At 54.0% G+C, this 22,731-nt stretch overlaps 7 protein-coding genes across 7 annotated transcripts in view; 2 read left to right on the plus strand and 5 right to left on the minus strand.

Moving 5' to 3' along the window:
* Positions 1-3,698, plus strand: part of GUITHDRAFT_161783 (hypothetical protein) — a gene marked incomplete at its 5' end in the record, with an annotated part of 9,245 nt that extends 5,547 nt beyond the window's left edge. Inside the window, 12 exons of the mRNA XM_005837330.1 lie at positions 65-157; positions 653-797; positions 1,049-1,167; positions 1,415-1,518; positions 1,703-1,785; positions 2,212-2,306; positions 2,461-2,652; positions 2,855-2,942; positions 3,015-3,061; positions 3,109-3,156; positions 3,365-3,452; positions 3,533-3,698. Of these exons, the coding sequence (XP_005837387.1) occupies positions 65-157; positions 653-797; positions 1,049-1,167; positions 1,415-1,518; positions 1,703-1,785; positions 2,212-2,306; positions 2,461-2,652; positions 2,855-2,942; positions 3,015-3,061; positions 3,109-3,156; positions 3,365-3,452; positions 3,533-3,652 (1,222 nt within the window). The 3' untranslated portion in view covers positions 3,653-3,698. The remainder of the gene's footprint in view (positions 1-64; positions 158-652; positions 798-1,048; positions 1,168-1,414; positions 1,519-1,702; positions 1,786-2,211; positions 2,307-2,460; positions 2,653-2,854; positions 2,943-3,014; positions 3,062-3,108; positions 3,157-3,364; positions 3,453-3,532) is intronic.
* Positions 3,699-3,953: 255 nt separating this feature from the next.
* Positions 3,954-5,128, minus strand: GUITHDRAFT_44246 (hypothetical protein; the record flags this gene model as incomplete). The annotated part of the gene is made up of 4 exons (XM_005837331.1): positions 3,954-4,067; positions 4,221-4,336; positions 4,565-4,622; positions 4,829-5,128. Coding segments are annotated over 4 exons (588 nt in total), but the record flags the coding sequence as incomplete, so codon positions are not given.
* Positions 5,129-8,519: 3,391 nt separating this feature from the next.
* GUITHDRAFT_103642 (hypothetical protein) lies at positions 8,520-10,871 on the minus strand (the record flags this gene model as incomplete). Its single annotated transcript, XM_005837332.1, has 9 exons — positions 8,520-8,580; positions 8,710-8,758; positions 9,040-9,079; positions 9,139-9,320; positions 9,369-9,692; positions 9,742-10,037; positions 10,101-10,182; positions 10,228-10,640; positions 10,693-10,871. 9 exons carry the CDS (start codon positions 10,869-10,871, stop codon positions 8,520-8,522), a joined length of 1,626 nt encoding a protein of 541 aa, XP_005837389.1.
* Positions 10,872-12,227: 1,356 nt separating this feature from the next.
* GUITHDRAFT_56577 (hypothetical protein) lies at positions 12,228-12,809 on the minus strand (the record flags this gene model as incomplete). The annotated part of the gene is made up of 1 exon (XM_005837333.1): positions 12,228-12,809. A coding segment is annotated over one exon (582 nt), but the record flags the coding sequence as incomplete, so codon positions are not given.
* Positions 12,810-13,836: 1,027 nt separating this feature from the next.
* On the minus strand, positions 13,837-15,969 carry GUITHDRAFT_103644 (hypothetical protein; the record flags this gene model as incomplete). Its single annotated transcript, XM_005837334.1, has 13 exons — positions 13,837-13,894; positions 13,948-14,004; positions 14,057-14,096; positions 14,397-14,428; positions 14,477-14,558; positions 14,643-14,681; positions 14,729-14,786; positions 14,843-14,896; positions 15,117-15,191; positions 15,235-15,309; positions 15,351-15,430; positions 15,481-15,575; positions 15,626-15,969. 13 exons carry the CDS (start codon positions 15,967-15,969, stop codon positions 13,837-13,839), a joined length of 1,089 nt encoding a protein of 362 aa, XP_005837391.1.
* An 898-nt stretch (positions 15,970-16,867) lies between these two features.
* GUITHDRAFT_66768 (hypothetical protein) lies at positions 16,868-17,815 on the plus strand (the record flags this gene model as incomplete). The annotated part of the gene is made up of 2 exons (XM_005837335.1): positions 16,868-16,932; positions 16,978-17,815. The coding sequence occupies 2 exons, from the start codon at positions 16,868-16,870 to the stop codon at positions 17,813-17,815; spliced, it is 903 nt and encodes a 300-aa protein (XP_005837392.1).
* Positions 17,816-18,144: 329 nt separating this feature from the next.
* Positions 18,145-22,570, minus strand: CCT1 (cytosolic chaperonin protein, alpha subunit; the record flags this gene model as incomplete). The annotated part of the gene is made up of 18 exons (XM_005837336.1): positions 18,145-18,582; positions 18,629-18,684; positions 18,730-18,849; positions 18,897-18,959; positions 19,007-19,103; positions 19,153-19,191; positions 19,241-19,393; positions 19,441-19,550; positions 19,597-19,686; positions 19,742-19,825; positions 19,876-19,947; positions 19,994-20,094; positions 20,143-20,221; positions 20,273-20,383; positions 20,432-20,491; positions 20,540-20,721; positions 20,787-20,834; positions 22,546-22,570. The coding sequence occupies 18 exons, from the start codon at positions 22,568-22,570 to the stop codon at positions 18,423-18,425; spliced, it is 1,650 nt and encodes a 549-aa protein (XP_005837393.1). The 3' UTR covers positions 18,145-18,422.
* Positions 22,571-22,731: the final 161 nt, after the last annotated feature.

A 22,731-nucleotide genomic window follows, 5' to 3' on the forward strand; every position in this document is an offset into this window, starting at 1 on the left:
GTGCTTTTGTTCATTTTGATTGAGAGGAGGGAGAGGGTGGAGAAGAGCTGAACGTGCTGTGCAGTGTGAGGGAGACCGGGCTGCTAAAGCAGAACAACCTTTGCAGTTTGATCCGCATGCAGGACCAGCTGCTGTGTGCCATGTTTGCGAGTGAGAGGTGAGGAGGGGAGGAGAAGAGGAGGACAAAATATGAGAGAGGAGGAGGAAAAGAGAGAAGGCATGAGAGGAGGAGGAGGAGGAGGAGGAGGAGGAGGAGGAGAAGTGGTGGAATGTGTGTGGAAGAGAGTCGAAGAGGAGAGGAGGAGCAAGGGATGATTATGCTACAGGTCTACTAGCGAACTTGATGCTGAAACTTGCAAGACGATGAGAACGGTCGCATGCAATTTCAGCTTGCACGGTGATGATGATGATGATGATGATTATGATGATGATGACGTTGATGGTGGTGGTGGTGGTCATGGTGGTGTAGATGATGATGATGATGGTAATGATGTTGGTATGAGGAGGAGGGGGAGAAGGGAGGTGTGTGTGGGGGTTGCGGGTGGGGAGTAGGAGTAGGAAAAGATGAGGACATTGATGTAGAGGCAGGTAAGGAGACGGAGCAGGCGCTGTGGTTGTACACTTTTTCTACCCTCCTCGACCACCTTCCCAGCTCAAGCACGAACTACTCTTGGGAGGAGAGCACGCGTCCTCCTGCTACATCCTCCTCCTCCTCTCCCTCCTCCGACGCTCTTGTGCGGGCGAGTCTGAACAGAATCGTCGATCTCTTCGTGGAAGCTTGTCCGCCTCCCGTCCAGGTCAGACTCTTTCCCTTCCTCTGCATCATCGAATCGCGCCCCCTCTCGCCTCCCTCCCGCTCTCCTCCTCTCTTCCCTTCTTCCTTCGTTCCTCCTCCTCCTCTCTCCTCCTCCTCTCTTCCCTCCCTCCCTCCCATCTGTCCTCCCTCCCTCCTCTCCCCCTCCTCTCTCCTCCCCCTCTTTTCCTGTCTTTCTTCTCTTCCTCATCTCTTTCTTGATCGTTTTGATTTTCTGCTGATCGCAACGTTCAGGCGCAAGTCATCGCAGAGCTCGCTCCTCGCCTGCTCCTTTCCATGTGCTCCAAATTTTCCTCCTCCTCCTCGCCTGCCGCATGGAAGGGTGCGGCACAGGCCTTCATGAGCGTATGCAGGTGAGATGATAGAGCGGGAGAAGGAGCAGCAGCAGGGAGCAGCAGCAGCAGCAGGGAGCAGCAGCAGCAGCAGGGAGCAGCAGCAGCAGCAGGGAGCAGCAGCAGCAGCAGCAGCAGCAGCAGCAGGGAGCAGCAGCAGCAGCAGCAGCAGCAGCAGCAGCAGCAGCAGCAGCAGCAGCAGCAGCAGCAGCAGCAGCAGCAGCAGCAGCAGCAGCAGCAGCAGCAGGACCTGACATCAGTCTGGCAGTCATGGCTTATCTTCACTTAACCTCTCCGAGTCGATCGCCAAGGAAGAGAAGATTGCTCTCTGGCTGAGAACATGCGCGGGCATCAAATCCTTCCTGCTTCCTTGTGATATAAGCTGCTCCTCCTCCTTCACCCTGCTCCTCCTCCTGCTCTCTTCTCTACTCACTCCTCCTTCTTGATCTCCTCCTCCTCCTCCTCCTCCTCCTCCTCCTCCTCCTCCCTATCCTCCACATGCTCCCTCTCCCACGTTCTCATCCCTTCCTTCCGCCCTCTGACGGTCTTGTCTCAGCTGAGCGAGAGCTGCAAGCTCCCGCCATGGAGTCGCTGGAGCAGGCGCAGGAGAACGAAGTGCTTGATATCCATCTCGCACAGGTGAGAGCAGAGCTGAGGAGGAGAGGGGAAAGGGATGAAGAGGTCGGGGATGAGGAAGGGAAAGGGAGGGCGGGGGATCCAGGGACGGGGAGGTGGGAGGAGGTGGAAGGAGAGGAGAAGACGTTTGAGCACTTTTATTTCAGTTCATCGTCGAGGAAATGCTGGTGATCGCCCTGCTGCCGAGGTGAGGCCGAGAGAGAGAGGAAGGGAGGAGGGGAAGAGAGAGTCAGAGGATGAGGGGGGGAGGAGAGGACCGAGAGGAGGGGTGAAGGAAGGAAGTTGAAGGGAAGAGAGGAGAGAGAAAGAGATGTGTGGAAAGGGAGTGAGAGTGAGGCGGGAGGAAGGAGGAGAGGAGAGGAGAGGAGAAGAAACGAGGCGGAGGGGGGGAAGAGGAAGGGAAGAGAGGGAGGGCTGACAGTCATGCAGGTGGAGGAGCAGCTGCTTTCGATCCTCAGCGAGATTGTCTCTACCCTCCTCTCCATCCCCATGAGCCCCATGGGACCATCTACTCGTTCCTTCAGGTGCCTCCTCGTCCTCTTCCTCCTCGCTCCCTGCTCCCTGCTCGCTTGCTGCTCCTCTCTCCTCCAATCATCTTCCTTCTACACCATCACCTCCTCTCCTCCTTCTCCTCTCTCCTCTCTTATCCTCTACTCCTCCTTCACTCACCACCTGCAGGTTCTACCTGGCCGAGCACTGCCTGGGTTTTCTCTTCGATCTCTCCTCCTCCTCTTCTACCGAGGAAATTTCCCGCCAGTGGGAAGAAGGAGAGGGGGTGGAGGAGGTTCGGATACCCGAGGAGAGGAGGCTCAGCATCGCCAAGCTCGCTGCTCCCATGCTCGTCTCCGCCTGCCGCCACATCTTGGAGGAGTAAGTCCTCCCTCTTCAACCTTCTCTCCTCCTGCTGCTGCCCCTCCTCCTCCTCCTCCTCCTCCTCCTCCTCCTCTGCTCCGCCTCCGCCTCTTCCTCTTCTGCTCCTGCTCCTCTTCCCCCTTCCCTTTCCCCTTCCCTTACTACTATTTCTCTGTTGCCTTCCTTCTTTCTTCCTCCTTCTCTTGTCACGCTCCATCAGGTACGTCAAGGATGAGTCCGAGGCTTCTTCTTGTCCCCTCCCCCGCGCAAGGACCGAGCAAGTCGTGGGCGCCGCTCGTCGTCTGCAGGTGATCTCCTCCTCCTCCTCCTCCTCCTCCTCCTCCTCCTGCTGCTGCTTCTCCTTGCTCATCTTTTCGCAGGGGCTCGAGCTTGACCCGGAAGTCAGTCAACATCTCTATCATCAAATGTCTCCTCCTCCTCCTCCTCCTCCTTCCTGTCGCTCATCTCCTGCAGGTACATAAGGAATCAGCTTACTGGCTCCGACAACACTACCGACAGCATGTCAGTCCCCCTCTCCTCCTCCTCTTTGCTCTCTCCTCCCACTTCCCTTCCCTCCCTTCCCTGTTCTCTTCTCCTCTCTCCTGCCTCCTCTCCGGCCTCCTCTCTCTCTCCCTACCTCTCTCTCTCCCTCTCCCTCCCTCCTTCCACCACCCTCGCTCCTCCCCTCCCCTCCTTCCCTCTTGTATCGCATGCTCACGTCAGCCTGCAGCACGGAGGTGCAGGTTGGAAGGTCGAGGAGACGAGCGCATCTTCTGCTCCTCTTCGAGCCCATGTGCAAGTGCATTTCATCCAACAATGTGAGCGAGAGGAGGAAGGAGGAGGAGGAGGAGGAGGAGGAGGAGGAGGAGGAGGGAGGAGGAGCTAATATGTGCTACAGCCGATGCTGAGAGACAGCTTGCGGTCCATGCTGGAAATGGTGGGAAGGGAAGTTGGAATTGGGGAGTGCGCAGCAATGTTGGTAGGAGGAGCAGGAGCAGGAGCAGGACATGCGCAGTAAGGGGAAGAAATTCTTGAAATGTAGATGAAAGTGAAGGAAAACCTTTATCACCGTCATGTTCGAACAAGAAGTTTCAGACGCTGATGGAGCGACAAGGGAGATGGGGGGAGGAGCGAGAGGAGCGAGAGGGGAGGAGAAGTTTGGAAGAAGATGAGATGGAAGGGGGGAGGAGGAGGAGGAGGAGGAAGGGAAGGAAGGAAGAGGACGAGGACGAGGAGGGGGAGGAAAGAAGGGAGAGGAGGAGGAGGATGCATCAGGGCAAGCGTGATATCTCCTCCTCCAGCTGGTCGGTGAGGACATGGAGCTCGCGGCGGATGTCGGAGGAGAGCGACTCGCGCGCCCACCTCCTGCACTCGCCCAGCACGAAATTTCTCAGCTCCTTGAAGTGAGCGCGAACTAGGTCCTCGAACCCCATCTGAAGGCGAGTGAGGAGACGAGGAAGAGAAGCGAGGAGGGCAGGAGGGAGGGAGAGGGGAAGAGGAAGGGAGGACGAGGTGAGGGAGGGAGGGATGGGCAGTGGAAGAAGCAGGAGGGCAGGGAGGAAGGGGAGGAGGGGACTGGAGGTCACCGGAGGGTTTCGAAGGTGCTCGAGCATGGCATAGCGAACTGTGTTGAGACGGATAGTGTCGTTGTACTCCCTGCTCCTCCTCCTCCCCTCCGGCGAGGACTTCTGCAGCTCGTACCCTGATTCACCTGTCAACCCTCCACCTCCCTCCTCTCCCTCTGTGGTTACAAGACCCTTATCGCTCTCCTCCCTCCTCCCTTTCCTGCCCCCTACATCTCGTTTGGTCTAGTTGACAGCAGATAAGAGGGGAGAAGGAGGAGAGAAGGGGGAGATGATGAAGAGGAGGGAGGGAGGGAGGGAGGGAGGGAGGGAGGGAGGGAGGGAGGGAGGGAGGGAGGGAGGAGCACCGGGTTCATTGAAGTAAGGTTGATCAACGAGGATGAGGCTCTGGATGGACACAAGAACCTGCGCGGTCTGAGCGCTGCGGGATGAAGCAGAGAAGGAGGCGGAGCAAGGGCAGCCGTTGTTAGGAGGAGGAGGAGGAGGAGGAGGAGGAGGAGGAGGAGGAGGAGGAGGAGGAGGAGGAGGAGGAGGAGGAGGAGGAGGGAGGAGGGAGGGAGGAGGAGGACGAGGATGAGGAGAAGCACTACCACCACCATGGTGGAGGATACCTGAAGGAAGGTGCTTGAGGAAGGGTTCCAGGCTTCTCCGTGCCAGGTGCCCAGGAGGGAGAGGCAGACCTTGCCGTCGGAGTAGAGGTTGGGGTTGAAGCGGACGAGGCCGTTGCCGGTAGTGCGGAGGAGGAGGAGAGGAGGAACGTCAGGGTAAAGGTCGGGGAAGAAAACATCGAAGAGGAAGAGACCAAGGGCGTACGGGGAGCCTGTGGGGCCGGAGATGGCGACCTGAGCGACGTCCATGCGCGTCTCGTCGACAAGGAGGAAGATGGCGGCGGCGGGGGAGGAAGGAAGACTTCCTGCTTGTGCGAGAGCATGCAGCTCCTGGACCAGCCGCTTCACCTTCCTCCTCGATGCCCCGAGCTTGCTCCCGGCTATCTCGTGCCGGAAGCTGTGCCCCACGTACCGCTCCTCCTCCCCCGCCATGTTCGCGTTCCTGAAGCTCAGGTGCTTCATCGTCTCAGAGTACAAGAGCCTGTCTGCCTCCTCCGGCTCCCACGCCTTCTCCTCGGCCACCTCTTCTTGTCCTTCAGGCTCGGAGGAGGCGGAGGAGGCGGCGGGCAGGGAGTGAAGGTCGGAGGGCAGGAGGGAGAGGAGGGAGCTGATATCCTCCTCACTCAGAGAGGAGCTGGAGCGCAGCAGGCGGAGGAAGTGGTCGTAGCCTCCTGCCTCCTCCCTCGCCCTCGCTCGCAGGGCAGCCCGCAAAGTGTCTGCTCCCCTGAGCTGGAGCAGGAGCAGAGCAAAGCTCTCCATGAGCTGGGAGGGGAGCAGTCCGTAGGAGGAGGCATCCTCCACCAAGAGCCTCTCCCTCCCCTCCCCGCAGACCTGAGAGGCACAGGAGCAGAAGAATCCTGCAAGCTTGCTCCCCATCTTCTGCGAGCGGCCGAAAGTCTCCTGCACGTCGTGGAAGAGGAGGAGGCGCCGAACAAGCTCCATGCTCCTCCTCGTCAGGTTCAGAAAGTGGCGGGCGATCCCCTGCAGCTGCCCAAGGAGGACAAGCCGGTCCCTCCTTTCCTGCTCCTGCAGCTTCAGCCAGCGATCGTCCTTCTGCTCTCGCTGGATGGAGGCGATGTCCGCAAGGCGACTGAGAGCGTCGCTGACAACGAAGACGCAGTCGCTCAGCACGTCATCCAGCAGAGTCTCCACCAGCTCCTCCTCCTCCCACTCGTCAAGAAGGAATGCTCCTCCTCCTCCTCCTCCTCCTCCTGCTGACGGCTGCCTCACAGGAGAAAACAGCTGTGCGCCACATCCTGCTCCTGCTGCTCCTCCTCCTTCTGCCTCATCACGGGAGAAGAGGAGGAGGAGGCATCCGAGCTTGTACCTTGCAACGTTCTTGTCGAATACATGAGCTTCTGATGACAGAATTCCTTGCACATCACAGTAGACCTCTGCCAGCGACCTCCACATCCTCCTCCTCCTCCCTCCCACGTTCCCCTGCGGCCCTGCAAGGAAATTTGGTTATTTTTCCTCCTCCTCGCCATCGTTCTGCTGCTGCTGCTCCTCCTCCTCCTCCTCCTCCTCTTCCTCCTTCTAGCTGTCCTCCTCCTCCTCCTCCTTCACCCCCTCGTTGTGCTCCTCCACCCCCTCGTTGCTGCTGCTGCTGCTGCTGCTCCTCCTCCTCCTCCTCCTCGTTGTGCTCCTTCTGCTCCTCCTCTCAGCTCACCTGAGATGGGATAGAGTCGACTGTCCCAGGCTGGTCGCCGCTGGCTATCGTCTCTCTCGTACAAGTTGAACAGAAATTCCCCCAGGCGATAACGGAGGAAATTGCTGGTGACAAACGAGATTTGAATATCAGTATCTCGACATCTCAAGAATTGAAATCTCTCCCCAAGATTACGACATTTCAAATCAAGAAAGTCTCAAAGCTTTCACACTCCATCCCGTCAATATCCCACATTTCAATCGTCTCATCTCAATTTCCGCATCCCGGTGCTCCGCATTTCAACTCACTCATCTACATTTCAAATCTTGTGAAACTCCGTTTCTCACCTCACCAAACCTCCAGCTCGCGACAGCAAGTACGGGAAAGAGTCAACGATCCAGGGGCAGGCAACTGACTCGCACAAGAAGGAGTGCTGAGATATAGTTTCATGAGCGACGTGTCATGAGAAAGAAAAAAGTCAAATGTCATGAGAAAGAAACAAGTCAAAGTCACCTCGTCCATCCAGATCATATTGAGGAATTGCAGACAATCTCTCAAGATGCAAGATGGAACAAAACACAGCTTCTCCCTCGTTTCTAGAGCCCTTTCCTGCACTCCTCCTCCTCCTCCTCCTCCTCCTCCTCCTCCGTCACTCTCGAAGCGGGAGGAGAAGGATGCTATCCAAGACAAGCAGAATCCAACGAGTCTGAGCACCAGCTCCTGCGTCCCTCCCTGCTCAACCGCTGAGCCTCGAGGAGCGACCAACAAGCACCGAGAGGGGAAGAAGAGGAGCGAAAGCAGTGCTTGTAGCTCATTCCTTCCCTCCGTCTGCTTCCTCAGGCGGAAAGCTGGGAGGAGGCACTTGTGAAAGCTGAGGAGGAAGAGCGGCCAGATGGCTGAGATAAAAGAAGTCTGTCTCTCCTCCTCCTCCTCCTCCTCCTCTTGCACCACCTGCTCTTCCTGATCAGAAACCAACGAATTTCTCCCCTGCTCTCTTCGAGTGTTTCCCTTCTTCCCCCTCTTTCTCTCTTCTCCAATGCATTCTTCCCCCTCTCCTCTCCCTTCCCTCCCGTCTCCTCCTCCTCCTCCTCCTTCTCATAAATTCTGCTCACCTCAGCTGACTCGCAGATGGCTTCTGCTATCTCCTCCGCCTCCTCCCCGCTCATCAAGAACTTGTCCTGCTGCCCCTTGACCTCCTTGCTGCTCACTTGCTTCTTCTTCCCAAGCGGATCCTCTTGGCCCTCGTCTATGATGAAGCTGTGGCCTTCCATCAGAAGGAGGAGGGGGAAGAGGGGGAGGAGAGGAAGGAGGAGGAGGAGGAGAAGCAGGAGGAGCAGGAGGAGCAGGAGCAGGAGCAGCCAGACCACATAAGAGTTGTCGAGAGCAGAAGGATGATGTACGAGACAACTGGATGGAAAGAGGAGGCGAGGAGGATTGAAGGTGACAGGGCGTATCAAGGAGGAAGGGAACATCTTGACCTGCTGGGATCGAGTCGGGACCAGTTGCGATGAAGAGCAGAGTGAGGAGCAGCGAAGGGCTCGCAGAGGAGGGCGAGGAGGAAGGAGAGAAGAAGAGCAGCGGCTTCGGGAGATGCGTGTGAGGATTTCGAGTCCTCCAACATCTTTTCCTCGTCGAACTGACAACACTGGAAGAGTTTTGCTGGAGGAGAAAGTCGTAAGTTGAGCAGGAGGAAGACAAGACAAGACAAGACAAGACAAGACAAGACAAGACAAGACAAAAGCAAAGGAGAGAAGAGAGAAGAAGAGAAGGAGAAAAGGAGAGAGGAGAAGACAGGACAAGAGCGAAGGGAGGGGGAAAGAGGAGGAAGAGGAAGGAGGAGGAGTACAGGAGAAGCGAGGATTAAGGAGGAGAGGACAATGAGTTACCCACCTGCCATCTGAAAGAAACTTGATCGCAGATCAGCATCGCGCAGATTCAGCGCAGATTTCAGTCCGAAGAGAGAGAGGAGGAGGAAGCGACGGGACTTGTCGTTGTCTTCCCTCCCTTCTCTCGCCCTGCCGTCTTACGTCACAAGCGCCGACGCTGTCAGGCAGGTACAAGCTCGTCCATCCTCCTAGCATGCAGCAGATCGCACTTGTAGAGAATTCTGATCATCAACTCAGTCAATGATTCTCCTGCGTATCCCCTCTGCATCTTCCCTTCCTCTCTCCGTCCCTCCCTCTCTCCTCCTCTCCTCCCGCTTCTCGCTCCTCTCCTTCGACATGTTGCTAATTACCTTGACGGGGCTGTGGGCTCGCTAACAGATTGGTCGATTCTGAGAAAATCTGCAAACATGTAAAGGAAGAGAGAAGGAGGGATGGAGGAGAAGCAGAAGAAGGCTAGCGAGGACAAGGAAACAGGACGAAGAGGAGGAGGAGGAGGAGGAGGAGGAGGAGGAGGAGGAGGAGGAGGAGGAGGAGGAGGAGGAGGAGGAGGAGGAGAAGCAGAAGAAGTCTAGCGAGGACAAGGAAACAGGACGAAGAGGAGGAGGAGGAGGAGGAGGAGGAGGAGGACGAGGAGGAGGAGGAAGAGGAGGAGGAGGAGGAGGACGAGGAGGAAGAGTTACCTTGATCCATGCTGGTCTCAAGAGTGCTTCCCGCATGCTCCTGCCAATCGCATCGACCCTCCTGTTTCTGCCCTGCTGCTGCTCCTCCTCCTCCCAGACCCCCCGGGCGACGGCGAGGAGGGCAGGGAGCATCCTTTCCTCCACGTTGATAGAGATCAGAGAGCAAGGGAGATGTTGGGAGAAGAAGCAACTCGACAGTGACTGAGGATGTGATAGGCTCTGAAAGACATCCTTGGAAAAGTTTTCATGCTGAAACAGGAACGCTGTTTCTCGGCCCAGATCTGCGCAAGTGCAATGAGCAGAACATCTTCGTCAGAGTCCCCACAGACCGGAAGATAGGTTATCTGTGGACGATACTGGAGGAACGACATCGGGAGGGAGAGGGAGAGTTCCCTGTTTGAACAGAGTACCAACATTCACCATGACACTCAGTCTTGCTACTGCTGCGCATGCTGGAGACATGCAGTCCAGCTTCTGCCAGACCCTGAAACACACAAGAAGAGCTATCTCACTCCTCCTCCCTCCTGCGATCTTGACGATCTGATCAGGTTGTGATGGTATCGATTTGTACTTGACCCCCCAGAAATCTTCTGTCATCGCTTCACACATCTTTGCGTTCAGGGATGACAAAAGGTCGTCGAATGAAACAGCATCTTGCAATCACTTTCAAAAGAGTAGAAAACGTGGCAGAGAGCAGCTCACCGGAAACACGGAACCCTGTCTTGTCCAAAATTTCAAGCTTCAACGCTTCCAGCTCATCGACTTCACAATTAGTTTCTACAGTATCCTCGTTCAACTCGTCATCTGCCAAGACCACATTCCAATCATTCTGATCATCTTTTCCTGCCTCTATCACTTGCTCCGTCTCATGGCGCAAGAGAGGCTCTTCGCTCTTTTCCCTCTCAATCTTTTGTTCGGATTGCAACATGTCATCCTTCGGATTCAGAATCGAATTGTGTGCATACTTTCGGAGTAAATCATTCTCGATGTCTGAAAATCTGGAGAACAACAAGAACAACAAAACATTCGTCATTCAACAAACAAAACGAAGAAGCTGAGACCGTTGCAAGTATTCTTCGCCGATCATCAAGATCTCCTCTTCTCTCCATGGTGCATTGACATCGATTATCGCAGCACTCTGACCTGTGAAGCTGTCAAACTGGTGGAGACAGGTCAGGAGTGGCTAACAGATCCAAGTCATGCAGTCATAGAAAGTGCTCGACACCGAAGAAACCTTGCTCGAGCTCTCTGCATGATGCAGGAGGGATCTGATCGCTGCTCTTGCAGAAAACCCATCCTTGATCAACCTCTGAAAGACACTTTCCGAACTTGATAGAAACTCCCGAGCTGACTTGAACCTATCTTGACCTACCAAAGTTCCTCCTTTGAGCACCGGGGATCTCCCTTGTTCCTTGCCAAGACTGGGAAACTCTTCTTCCTCAGAATAGTTTTCGCCACTTTCTTGTAACAAACTGCTACTCTCTTTCCGCCCTCTGTCGTTCTCCAGTTCGATACCCTCCGACGGCACTTCAGACTCCTCACATTCTATCCCCTCAAACTGCCTTCCATGGCTTTCTTTGCGATGGCTCACAGTAGAAGGTCTGCAAGAAACAACAATGTCACAATCAAAGTTGAAGTTCAGAAGCAGCTCACTTTGAAAGAGATGAAATCACGACTTCTGCACGGTCGTCTGCTTTTTGCCGCACCATTTTCTTTCGCTGTTCATCGTCCCTGTTCGTGTGCTTCTTGCCGCAGCTCTTGAGGAAGAGGAAGAAGAGCAAGGGAGCAAGAATCAGCAACAGCAACATCGATTCATCGTCCGACGCCTCCATCTCTTCTGGGTAAAGTGTGGGAGCGCTTGTTCTTTCAGCACAACATGCTTCTCTCTGCAAGAGATCCTAACATGAGCTCTTGACGATAGTCAGTAAGAAGCAACCGAGGAATGAGGGTTGTGATGACTTGATCGATCTTGATTGATACCTTGTCTGAATTGACGATCAGGAGCTGGGGGTGGGGTTGGGGCAAGGGAGGCAAGGGGGGCAGAAAGAGCAGGAGGGACAAGATCAGGAGCAGGAGGAGCAGGAGGAGCAGGGGGAGCAAGGAGATACTGAGAGCATGGCAGGTGAAAGGCGGACGGACATGGCAGGTCGGGGGGGAGCTGGTCGGGCGAATTCCCGCATCATCAAGTCCCCCACGGGGCCGGCCCGGCCCGGGGAACAGTCTGAGTCTGCCACCGACTGTGAGTGGTGACGATCCGGCGGATGAACCCGCCGTGGACGGTGACCCCGGGCCCGGTACTGGCAGGCTGACTGCATTGGGGCCGCGCGGGCTCAGTCAGGGTTCGGGAGCGCCACGGGTTAGGCAGTAGCTAAAATCTGGGCTAATCCGGGAGTCCGATGATCAGTCAATAAACAGACCCTTTTATTGCAATACTCAGTGTGCTCGTTGAACAGATGAACGTCACAGAGTCTATCCACCACGGGTAATCTGCTTCTCATGATAAAATAACGGCGTAACGAGATATTTGCAATCCGTCTCGCAGCTTCCCTCACGACCGATGAGAACACTGCGGCAGCATCTGAGATGTGGAAGACGCAACTCCCACATAACACGTTGGTAGTGGGCGAAGTTTAAATCATCTTTAGTCACTCAAAGTTAAGTTAAAAAATAGTACGAGGACAATTAGCCGACTCAGCCTGTCGAGGAGGCTTGACCTTTACACTTTTACTCAAAGTTAAGTCAAAAAAACAGTACGAGGACAATCATGACATGGCCACTGATACGGCGAGAAGAGAAGAGACAGCTTGAGTACAGCCGCTTCTTAGTTCCGAGCCCGTGCCAGGCTATTCATCGGGGAAGATCATTCCCTTGAGACCGAACCATGCTCGTATCTTATCCCTCAGCTTCAGCGCCTCCTCCGCCCAGTAGATCGCCTTGGCCTCCGCCTTGACAGCCCTCTCTGCTGCCTCCTTGGCGTAAACCTGCTTCGAGCGAGCGTTCTGCACGACTCTGGCGGCTTCTTGGAACTTCTTGTCTGCATGCATCTCGGCCTCTAGCGCGGGGAGTTCAATCTGTGAGTAGTCGGAGGCGTGGTAGGGGCGGGAGGAGATGTACTGCCCGTGAGTGTACAGCTGAACTTCCTTCGAGTTGGCCCGGAGCTGCTGGTATGCGTTGTACGTCACTACGTGCCCGTTGAGTTTGTCTCTCGACCACTGCCCCATGTGCTGCGTGCCGTCGGAAGCTCTTTGTATGCCCCACCCTTCCCTCATCCCGTCCACGTAGCAGCCCTTGTGATACCCTCCGTCAGCTGTTCGGTAGCAGCCGTTGCCCTCGATCTTTCCGTTCACCACCTCCCCTTGGTAGTAGTCTCCTGCTATCTCCCCGGAGTCCTGTCCCCACGTGTATCTCCCCAGTCCGTTCTTGAGATCGTGGGTCCAGTCTCCGACGAAGCTCTCGCCATCCTTGTACCTGAGGACGCCCAGCCCATGAAACTTGCCCTTGAGCCACTGACCGATGTACTCGCCTCCTTGCGGCCTGTTCCCGTTGGGGTTGAACTGATACACTCCCTGCCCTGTGCGCTGCCCAGCAATGTAGCTTCCTCTGTAGACGTCTCCTGCAAACTCTCCTGTGTCGCCATAGCGGTAGACGCCCGACCCCTGGAACTTACCTCCCTCCGTGAACTCTCCCATGTAGATATCCCCGTTGAACCAGCACAGCACGCCGCTGGTGTGCGGTTGATCCCCCCGCCACAGGCCCAGGTACTCCTCGCCTCCTCCATCTGGAAATGCAGGTTGTCAGGGAACCAGTTCTAGAGGAAGCGCATGGAGAGTACATGGAGGGTCTGGCCACTTCGCGACACCTCTTCCATCCTTCCTCCCTTCATCGTCTCGCTCCCCGTGATACTTGAGGCGAGTCGCCGCCTTGAGCTTGTACAGGGTTGACTCAGACAGCAGCATACGAATCACTCCTGCCTTGCGCATCTGACGAATCCAATCGGATATTTCAACCCTGCGTGATCTGCACAAGTCAAGTCACTGCCTGGTGAGTTTTGCTCGGATATTGCATCAGTTCTTGCAAAGTTCGACTTCGAACGCACCTTTCCCAACGCTTCGGAGGAGGAGGAGCCGGCGTTAGCAGCCAGCGCCAAAACCCGATGTCGTTCTGCTGAGGGGACTTCTCTCTCCATGACTTCTCGAGCTGGTAGAGGTCAAGCTTGTCTGACTTCTCCTTCTCCAAATCGACGTTCTCCTCACTCGCCGAACTCTTGATCGTGTTCTTTGACTTGTCCGTGTTGATAGTCTGTCTGGACTCGACCGAGACGTTGAGGACATCAAGGCTGTCGGAGGCCTCAGGAGCGACTCTCCTGCTCTTCTTCATCCTATCTGCACGGCATGAGCTTGCTAAGCTCCGAACACCCCAGTCTCCCTCCTCCTCCTCCTCGTCCCTCTACTACAAGCGAATTTGACAAGGCGGCTAACCGACTTCGAATTTTTACTCACTTGAACAGCTTCTTAGGCGACTCAGAGGACAGCAACTGAAACACTTGCAACAATAAAGCGAGTCACTGTCAAGTGTAGCCCTTCAAGCGGGTTTATTCAAGTGCTGGCCCTGGTATGGTACAGCACTCGTATCATGCCCGGCCTTTGTACACTCAATATATATGATATCGCAGTGAGAAGAAGAAACGAGGAAGATCTTTTACTATAGCACTGCTAAGGTGAAGGACTGGGAACTGAATGAAAGAGCAATAAAGTCCCAGTCAAGTTCTCTTGGCCTTCGACAGCCTCAGGTTATCGCTCAGAACTGAGATAAGCTCTGCATCAACTCTCTTCGACGCTCTAGAAATTCATCTTTCCTGTACAGTCCAGGCTCACAATACAAAACGAACTTTGGATCTCACTAACTCACATTCGGTTGTTCTGCGCATACACCACCAGCCCGCTTTGCAGCATCCTCCTCCACAACCTTTCGACTCTTGTCAAGATAGTTCGCTCTGCAAGCTCTCGCTCGATCTCACCCGATCCTGTGAGATATTGGCGCCTCTCCCTGACTCTCATCTGAAGTATCGTCAAGTGGAGCAGGAACAGCCGGGAGAAGCAACAGGGGAGGGGAGGGAGGGGAGTGAGTAAGTGAGAGAGAGAGAGAGGGAGGGAGGGAGGGAGGGAGGGAGGGAGGGAGGGAGGGTGGGAGGGAGGGAGGGAGGGAGGGAGGGAGCGAGGGAGGGGGAATGGGAGGAGATTGCCTTGCTCGTCCAAGTCGACGCGAAGTAGCAGTGAGATGTCGTGAACCGAGTCGTGGGGGAGGATCCCCCACGAGCCTCTGTGACAAGAGCTCAAGGGAGGCTAGACAACATCGACCCAACCTCGAGATCTCTCCCAGCAGCTGCATCCTGCGGCCAACCATCGTCATCCCTCGACACAAGGCCAGCAGCCCTCACCTCGTCCACGTGGCATGTCCAAGAAAGATGTAGACGGGCACACAGATCTTGCCTTCCTTGTCTGATTTCTGAATCCCACACTCTGAGAGCATGAGGGCAACTACAAGGGAAGGGACCGGAGAAATACGTCAGAGCGTGCAATAGCGACATGTCAAGATCTTTCTACCTTCCTTTGCATCGCCGAATATTCCAAAGGATTGTTCACCTGCAGAGCAACTTCAGGGTCCAGGGCTGGCAAGAATTTCTCTTTACCCTGGCATATAACAGATACGCTGCTATTCTCTTGCATACCATCCACTGAGCTCACAAACTTTGGAACGAAGAGATGTCATCGCAAGGCTCTGGCACGTTTGGCTCCTCACTCACCCCGACTGCTAGAGCGTGATCAGGCATGACAGGTCCACCCCGGAAGTAGTATGGCTGGCAGAAGACGTCAGCATGCTTGTCTTAGGGAGTTGGGGCAAGTTGCCTCAAGTTTCGACTCAGTGCTGCCCAGCGATGAGATAAACTCGTTCAGCTCTGATTGGATCTCCTGATCAACGAGGAGTGAGCGACATCGCGGACAAGGACAAGCGAAAGAATAAGAAGAAATCTCAGACGAGACAAACAGCAACCAAGGCCCTGCAAGCTGATATCTCACCCGTACGTTGTCCGTTGCGTCCATGATAGCCGTCACATTGACACCCTTCACAGCATCTCCCGGCAGCAGCTGCCCCTACTTATCCATCACATCTTTCTTCTTTTCAGTCTTCATTCACCTCAGTCTCCTGCACGACTCTTGTTATGAGGTAAACTGCTCGATTCCAATGGGACCATCTCCGATGGAACAACACCTTGAATCAAGTCATTCCCCACCCACCGCCGCCCTTGTCACCTCCAGCAACGTCGGCGATTCCGAGTTGCGAAGCAAGTTTTCGTTTTCCGTTGAGATGAGGGCGAGGCCACTAGAGATATCTAGATCAACAAAGTCACCGATGCCTTGAACGTCATGTCATGAAACGCACATCGAGGCGGAACTCCACTGATCTCGGCTATGATGTCCATCCTTGACGCAGGGGGGCAGTTGAAGGGTTGACGACAGACGCTGCAGATCTTATGTCTGGGTGAGAGAGGATCAGCAAAGGAGCGCGCTGAAGGTAGTCAACTTACCTTTCATCCTGTGATTGGAAGAGCGGATGGTTGGGTGAGCTGATCTGGACGGAGAATTGCCAAGTTTTCAGGCATTTGCTGTGAATGTACTTCTGACTTCCAGTGCAGTTGCAAGGAGAGATCAACGGGTTGTCTTCATCGTCTTCATGGTCAAAGCAGATTCGACAGTACCGCTCACTCTCTATCGCCTCAGATGTCTCTCCGACATCCATTTGCTGATGCTCATGTGCTGCATCGTCGCTCGCAGCATCCTCAGGGTTCAGATCAGGTTCTGATTGTGAGGATCGCTCTGAAGCATCTTCCAAAGCCTCGACATCTGCAGGAACATCTTCGTTGCTGGACATCAACGTAGGCCTGAATTCTCAATTAGACCACAAGAATGGATGACATGTCATATCAGGGATCGACAGAAGACATGTTGTTTGAACACCCTCTCCGTCATCACTTCTGATAGTCTATCTACCTGATCTATATCGTGCTTTCATCCCTGTACTCTCCATATAGACACGAAAAACTCCCAACACCTTCCTGAGTCTCCGTCCAACAAACTCTTAACCCTACATGAATTGCAGCAGAACCAGGCTGATCTAGCTGCACCAATCATTGCAGCATCATCTCTCGTTACAACTCACCTTGTCTCTCCCTCCCTGCCCCGTCCCTCGCTCCCACCCTCCTCCCCTCGTCCTCTCTGACTAACACCATATTGATCTACGGCTCTAGTTGCGCTACCCTATGTACCCTCCTCCCCCCTCCTCCCCACTCAACTCTGAGGCTGGCCCGGACATATATTTTTGTTAATACTCTGCCGCAGCACGTGCCGCATGCAGAAATGGCGGGGATGGAGGAGGGAGGGGGAGAAAGGGGGGGAGAGGGAGGCGAGGAGGAAGGGGAGGGGCGAGAGACGAAGGGATAGGAGGGATAGGAAGGATTGAGGGGCTAGAGCAAGGAACATCTGAAAGTAGCAATAGGTCTGCAGCATGTCATAGTAGTCACGATCCATGTTCTTAACTTGTCGTTTCTGATCTCTTCTTTGCAGTCGTTGACACCTCCTCTCTTTCATACGGCCTGTCCAACATTCTTGCTTTCGGGAGATCAAGTTTGTCAGCAGCAGCTGCTCGGCAGAACTGTTTTGCTTCAGGCCCGCCCGTTCTATCCCCCAGCCGCCAATACAACTTTGCATGCCCTGCTAGAAGATCGGTGTCTGGGAGGAGATCGATACTTACCTTGCAGCTCATGGCATCCATGAACGTTGCTCTTGTATTTGTGAAGCCTCATGCTGTCAACGACAAAGTGCTTTCTCTCACAAGGTGAAAGCGTGTTGTTGCTTGCTCTGAGTGCTGACCCGGGAGCAGATCGCATCTTGAAGGGAAAGGTATCAAGATCTTGAAGCAAGGAGAGCTGACAGCTGATGTCATCAAGGCCAAGGGGATCATCGACGATCACTATGCTGCGTTGGCGGCCAATGCTGTCAAGCTTCACCCGCGAGAGCTGCTCGTGTCTGCTGACAGGCAGGCGGACTTTGAGAAGGAGTTCGGCAAGAGCTGGACCCAGGCCTGCTCGGATGGCTCCGTCATGAACCTCGCGCAGTATCAGGAGAAGAATCCTTCCCTGGACGTGACCACCATCGAGAGCAGATGGAGGGCTGGCAAGACGTTCAAGCTCGCCCCTGGCAACTACGTCTCGCTCATCTCCGACGATGGCGCGATAGTGGTCAACGGGTTCTACGGGAGCATGAGGGAGAAGTTCACGGCCCCGGGCGCGCAGGTCAACTGGATGCAAGTTGAGTTCGACGAGGCGAGCCTGTCCTGGAAGGCCTTCCGCAACGAAGTCATCGGAGCGACTGACCCCAACGCTGCTGCCGGCGGGTCGTTGAGAAAGAGAGTCATGGAGGACTGGCAGAGCCTCGGCCTTGCCTTCCAGCCTAACACGAGCGACAACTCGATCCATGCGAGCGCCGGGCCGTTGGAGGGACTGAGAGAGCGAGAGATCTGGATGCAGGTCAGCCTCGAAGAAGATCCGTTTGGGAAGCAGCTCCTGTCCAAGGGAGTGAAGCTCGAGACGATAAGGAGACTGTGTGGTAACGAAGTTGTGTCCCTGGGCGGCTCGTCTGGTCCAGCCTTCGACGTGTTCGAGGAGATGGACTCCTCCAAGGCGATAGAGCATGTGCTGGAGCTGCAGAAGTCCTGGTGATAGGTGAGGCTGCAGCGAGAGGAGGTTGGGGAAGGGGAGGAATAGGCAGATCAGGGAAGGAGTGGGGAGGAGCTAGAATTCCGAATGATGTCTGTCAAAAGCACTGGGTTCTGAACACGATGACGATGCTTATGAAATGACAGCCTGACGGGATAGCTTGTGTTATACGGCAGAAGGGGGAGATGAAACTGTCCAGTCATTTCTTGTGTTATACGGCAGAAGGGGGAGATGAAACTGTCTAGTCATTTGACATGTGCGCAGCAGGTGTAGCAGCGTCGATAATCAACGACATGAGCAAGGTAGAGCGAGAGACTGTTTGCTTGTCGACTCGTTCCCTATCGTTTATATCAACACGATGCAAACATATCTGCACATGATTTCCTATGATTGTTTGTGCAAGCCTTCAAAGTTCGCTGATTGCTGCTGTCCCTCTTATCTTGCTGTTCTAGCGCACTCACTGCTTCGTAACACCGTACCACGGCAGGTGGCGAGGCCCTTCGCTTCTCGTTCCTCCTTCCATTATTTTTTCCCCCTTTCCCTTTAGCTCTTCAAACACCATTGCCCTCTCTCAATGAAGCATCAGATTGGTTGCCCCTTTACTTGTCTATCACATGTTGGCTCGCTCGTCCTCAGTCTTGTCGATGCGGATCATGTCGTCGATGCGGAGAATCGTCACCGCAGCCTCAGTGGCGAACGCGATCGACTTCGTCTTGCTCATCGTCGGCTCTAGGACACCAGCCTGCAGGCAATTGTGGATGACTCCCGTCCTGCACCAGCCATCACGGAGGCGCGACAACGTTAGCGGTCAGTTACCTCAGGTTGAGGCCCGAGCACGACTTCTCCTTGAACTTGCCCGCGTCCTTCTCTTGCTGTGAGCAAGTGAGTGTGAGGGTGCAGCGGACTGCAAGTCTTGCCTGAGAGTGGTAGTGGTCGGCTCTGAGCTTCGCGACCAGCTCCGTAGCGTCGCATGCAGCGTTCACGGCCAGTGTCTTAGGGATAACAAGGAGAGCCTGAGCGAACTCCGCGATGGCCATCTGCAGAGCTGTTATCACACAAGGACGATGACGTCCAATCCAATGACCTGCTCACGTGACCCTAACGTGTGCGCAAAGTTCTCGAGGTAGATGGAAAGAGCAGCTTCAACCTGAGGGCAACGGCATTAGAGCAGTAGGGAACAATGAGTGCGCGTACCGCTCCTCCTCCTGGAACCACTTCGTTTGACTCCAGCACACGTTTCACAACGCACATGGCGTCATGGAGCGCTCTCTCCATCTCGTCGAGCGTGTACCTATGTCGAGTCAAACATGACCAATGTTCACGTTGATCCTTCCACTTACTCGTTGGGTCCGCGAAGAAGGATGGAGCCAGATTTTTGGCTGTGCAGGATGTCAGTTTCCATCAAAGTCTCAGCGTTGCACTTGTTACTTTGCGCATCCTTCAATCACGATGAGTTCGTTGTCACCAACTCGCTCCTCATAGACTTTGTCTGCTTGACCCAACATGGATGGATCAAAAGATTCTTCGCCTTCCATCCCAGCCATTGAAAGCATGATCGTTCCACCAGTCACCTTGGCAATCCTACCACAACGAGTGAGCTCATGCCCCACATCCACGAGAGTTGAAACCTTCTCAAGTCATCCTTCTTCACTCTCCTAACTCCAATCGCTCCAGCTTGCACCAGCCATTTCAGGCAAAGGTCATCGATGCCCTTGGAAGTAAGGATGACGTTGGCACCCTGCCCGATGTGTCAGCTTCCGATCCTCCGCTCCTGTTGGACTTACCGCCTTGATAAGGAGGTCGATTCTTTCCTTCATGATATCTTCTTCTCTATCGCGAATGGCTTGCAACTTGGAAGGATCCGTCACAACCACCTTCAATGTCCAGGTCATGTCAATTCCAGCAGCAGAAAGCAAGTTGCAGGGTCACCTGTACCCCAAGGCTCATCTTGTATTTCCTCAAGTCGTAATCTAGCAAAGCGATCTTCGCTTTGTTCACAACGGTCGGCATAGCCTTGATTCAAGATGTCATTTTCGAGTGAGAAACAAGGTAAAACCGATCACCTGGGAAGCCCTGGTGCAGTTCAAGGCGTAGCCTGCGATGCGTCGACTTTCCTGGCTACTCTTACCGTGGGCCTGGAAGCATAATTAGGCTTCGAAAGTAGGCAAGGGAACATTTGACCTTCAAGACGTTAATGGCCTTCACAGGATAGCGAACATCGCCAGAGCTGTTGACGGTCTTGACGGACATCACTGAATCAACCGCCATGGCCGCAAAGAAGTCTTGAATACACCATGAGCAACCATGCAAACAGAACAAGGGAAACATACCGGAATTAATGTTCAAAATCTTGGATGACATGGAAGTCTTTGCAACATTGATCAAGGCATCCCTCCCCAGCTTGTCAACCTGATCCAAACTGAGCCACTCTTGTGGTCAAACTCTCAAACATCCAAGTACCTTGGTGCTCAGTTTTTCATTCACATACTTGATCGCTTCCTTTTGAGCCAGTCGAAACCCGCTAATGATCGAGGTTGGGTGAATCTTCATGTTCACCAGCTCATTGGCTCTCTGCAATGTCATCACAACTTTGTGCGCACTCAAGGACTAGACAATCACCCGAAGCAATTCTGCCGCTAAGATGACAACAGACGTTGTCCCATCCCCCACCTCCTTATCCTGAGCGGCAGCGTTACACCCGAGCAACAAAAGTCCATTTCTCGTTACCTGGAGTTGCGCCAGGTCTACCAAGACCTTTCCTGCAGGGTGATCCACTTCAAGGAGGTTTAAGATGGTAGCTCCGTCATTGGTGACGGTTGTGTCGCCAATATCGTCGACTAACATCTTGTCCAGTCCAACTGGTCCCAGAGAAGACTTGACAACATTTGCTATAGCCATACAAGCCATGACTGTAATGTGACAAAACAACATCAATTCAATCCACGATAACACAGCGTTCAACATGAAGAAATACCATTTTGCGTCCTCACATCCTGACCAGACTTGCGATCGCCTTCAAGTCCTGTAAGGCCTTCTCCACCGAAGGCATTGCTCCCTTTGACCATGTCTGGAACAAACAGCATGTGTGAGTTTTCCACTGTGAGAAACGAGAGGCATGATATGGAAAGGAAATTATCTGCATGAGTCAGAACAGTAAACAAAGAATCAAAGAATCAAACAGGGTTGATTACAAAGCATGACAGGTTAGATAGTTTGACTGGAAAGACTTCCATGAAGTCTATGGATGCCTTGCAGTGCGTGCAAGACTGAAAGAAGACTGGGTTGTTTCATACCAGACATTATCCGTTAGATTAGAATGGTTCTGAAAATCCAGTAATTTAATGACACGACATGCATCAATAGGGAAAATTGATCCCATTGTTAACTCTCCTGACCTCTATTTGCTGGCCTTAGGGAACAGTCATGGAAGGATACAGACTTTCTGCAGAGACCTGAGTTTCTTACTCTCCTACACTGTCCGGCCCCCCAAAGGAGCAAGAAGTTACTGATATCCCCTGATATATGATAACCCTGGCCTTCGAATCACTCGTCACGTTAACTGCTCCTGTAATGTCCAACATTGGTGCCAACATTCTATTCTTTGTTCATAATTCATCTTCTTTGATCCTCCATTGTCTTTCTCCTTGTACAACTCAAGAACTTCTATGAATCATGTATCTGCCTCCTGCCTCCTGCCTCTCTTCCTCCGCTTCCCCCTCCACCCTCTCTCCTGCTCTTCCATTTCCCTTTCCCGCCTTTTCTGGTTAACTACCCTACCCACATACCCTACCCCCACGATCATCAAGGACCACCTTTAATGATGCCCCTACTTTCCTGATAAATTCATCCCATGAAGCACCGGGTCCTTAAATTACCACCCCTCAAGGAATCATTTGACCACCCCCTCTTTCTTCAAAAACAGATCGCATGCGGTGTCCTATCCTACCCCCTCGCTCCCTCCCTTTCTTACCACCCCCACCTCAACCTAATTGTACCCCCTACCCCCATATTGTTCTAGGTCCATTGGAGCCCTATTTCCGACCACCTTCCTAGGACCTCACTCATGGTACTACCCTACCCTCTCTATTAGAACGTCTTCCTCGTTCTTCGTACCCCTCCTTGTTGCAGGAGTCGGAGGGCAGTAGTAGTTGAAAACGGATGAGGGAGGCGCAATGCTTTGTGCGATGAGTCGGAGAGCGAGGCGACATGCAGCAGAAGAGGAAGAGGAGAGGGAGAGGGAGAGGGAGAGGGAGAAGAAGAGTAAGAGGAAGAGGAAGAAGAAGAGGAAGAGTAAGAGGAAGAAGAAGAGGAGGAGGAAGAGGAAGTGGAAGAGAGGGAGGGGAGGGAGAGAGGAGGGAGAGAGGAGGGAGAGAGGAGGGCGAGAGGAGGGAGAGGAAGAGCATTTGGAGGAGGGGAAGGGGGGTGAGGGGAAGGAATGGAGAAGCGAAGAAAACAGGGTTAGTTTGTAAACTGTCAGAGCTGGGATGGTCGTGGACCTTGTTCAACTTGACTGACATCCTTGTTGCCCCCAGGATGCCAGGGCTTCGACAAGACATCGACCCTAGTGGACTGCTGGAATATTCCGTCGTTTATACAGACAGGGCTCTCAACCACATGAGCCAGTCGTTTCAGGGGGTAATGAAGGATCTCAGTGCGTCGCTGAAGAGAGCGTACAATGCCAAGGAGCTGGTCGTCATTCCAGGGAGTGGAACCTACGGGATGGAGGCTGTTGCCCGGCAGTTTGCCAAGAACCAGCATGTGCTGATCATAAGGAATGGTTGGTTCAGCTTTCGATGGACTCAGATCCTGGAAACGGGAAAGATTGCGTCAAGGACAGTGGTGCTCAAAGCTAGGAGAGAGGGAGCTGGTGGGGATACAGACAGTTTCCGTCCTCCACCGATCGAAGTAGTGGTGAGTGA

This window comes from Guillardia theta (genome assembly GCF_000315625.1).
Source record: "Guillardia theta CCMP2712 unplaced genomic scaffold GUITHscaffold_14, whole genome shotgun sequence".
NCBI classification, from domain to species: Eukaryota; class Cryptophyceae; order Pyrenomonadales; family Geminigeraceae; genus Guillardia; species Guillardia theta.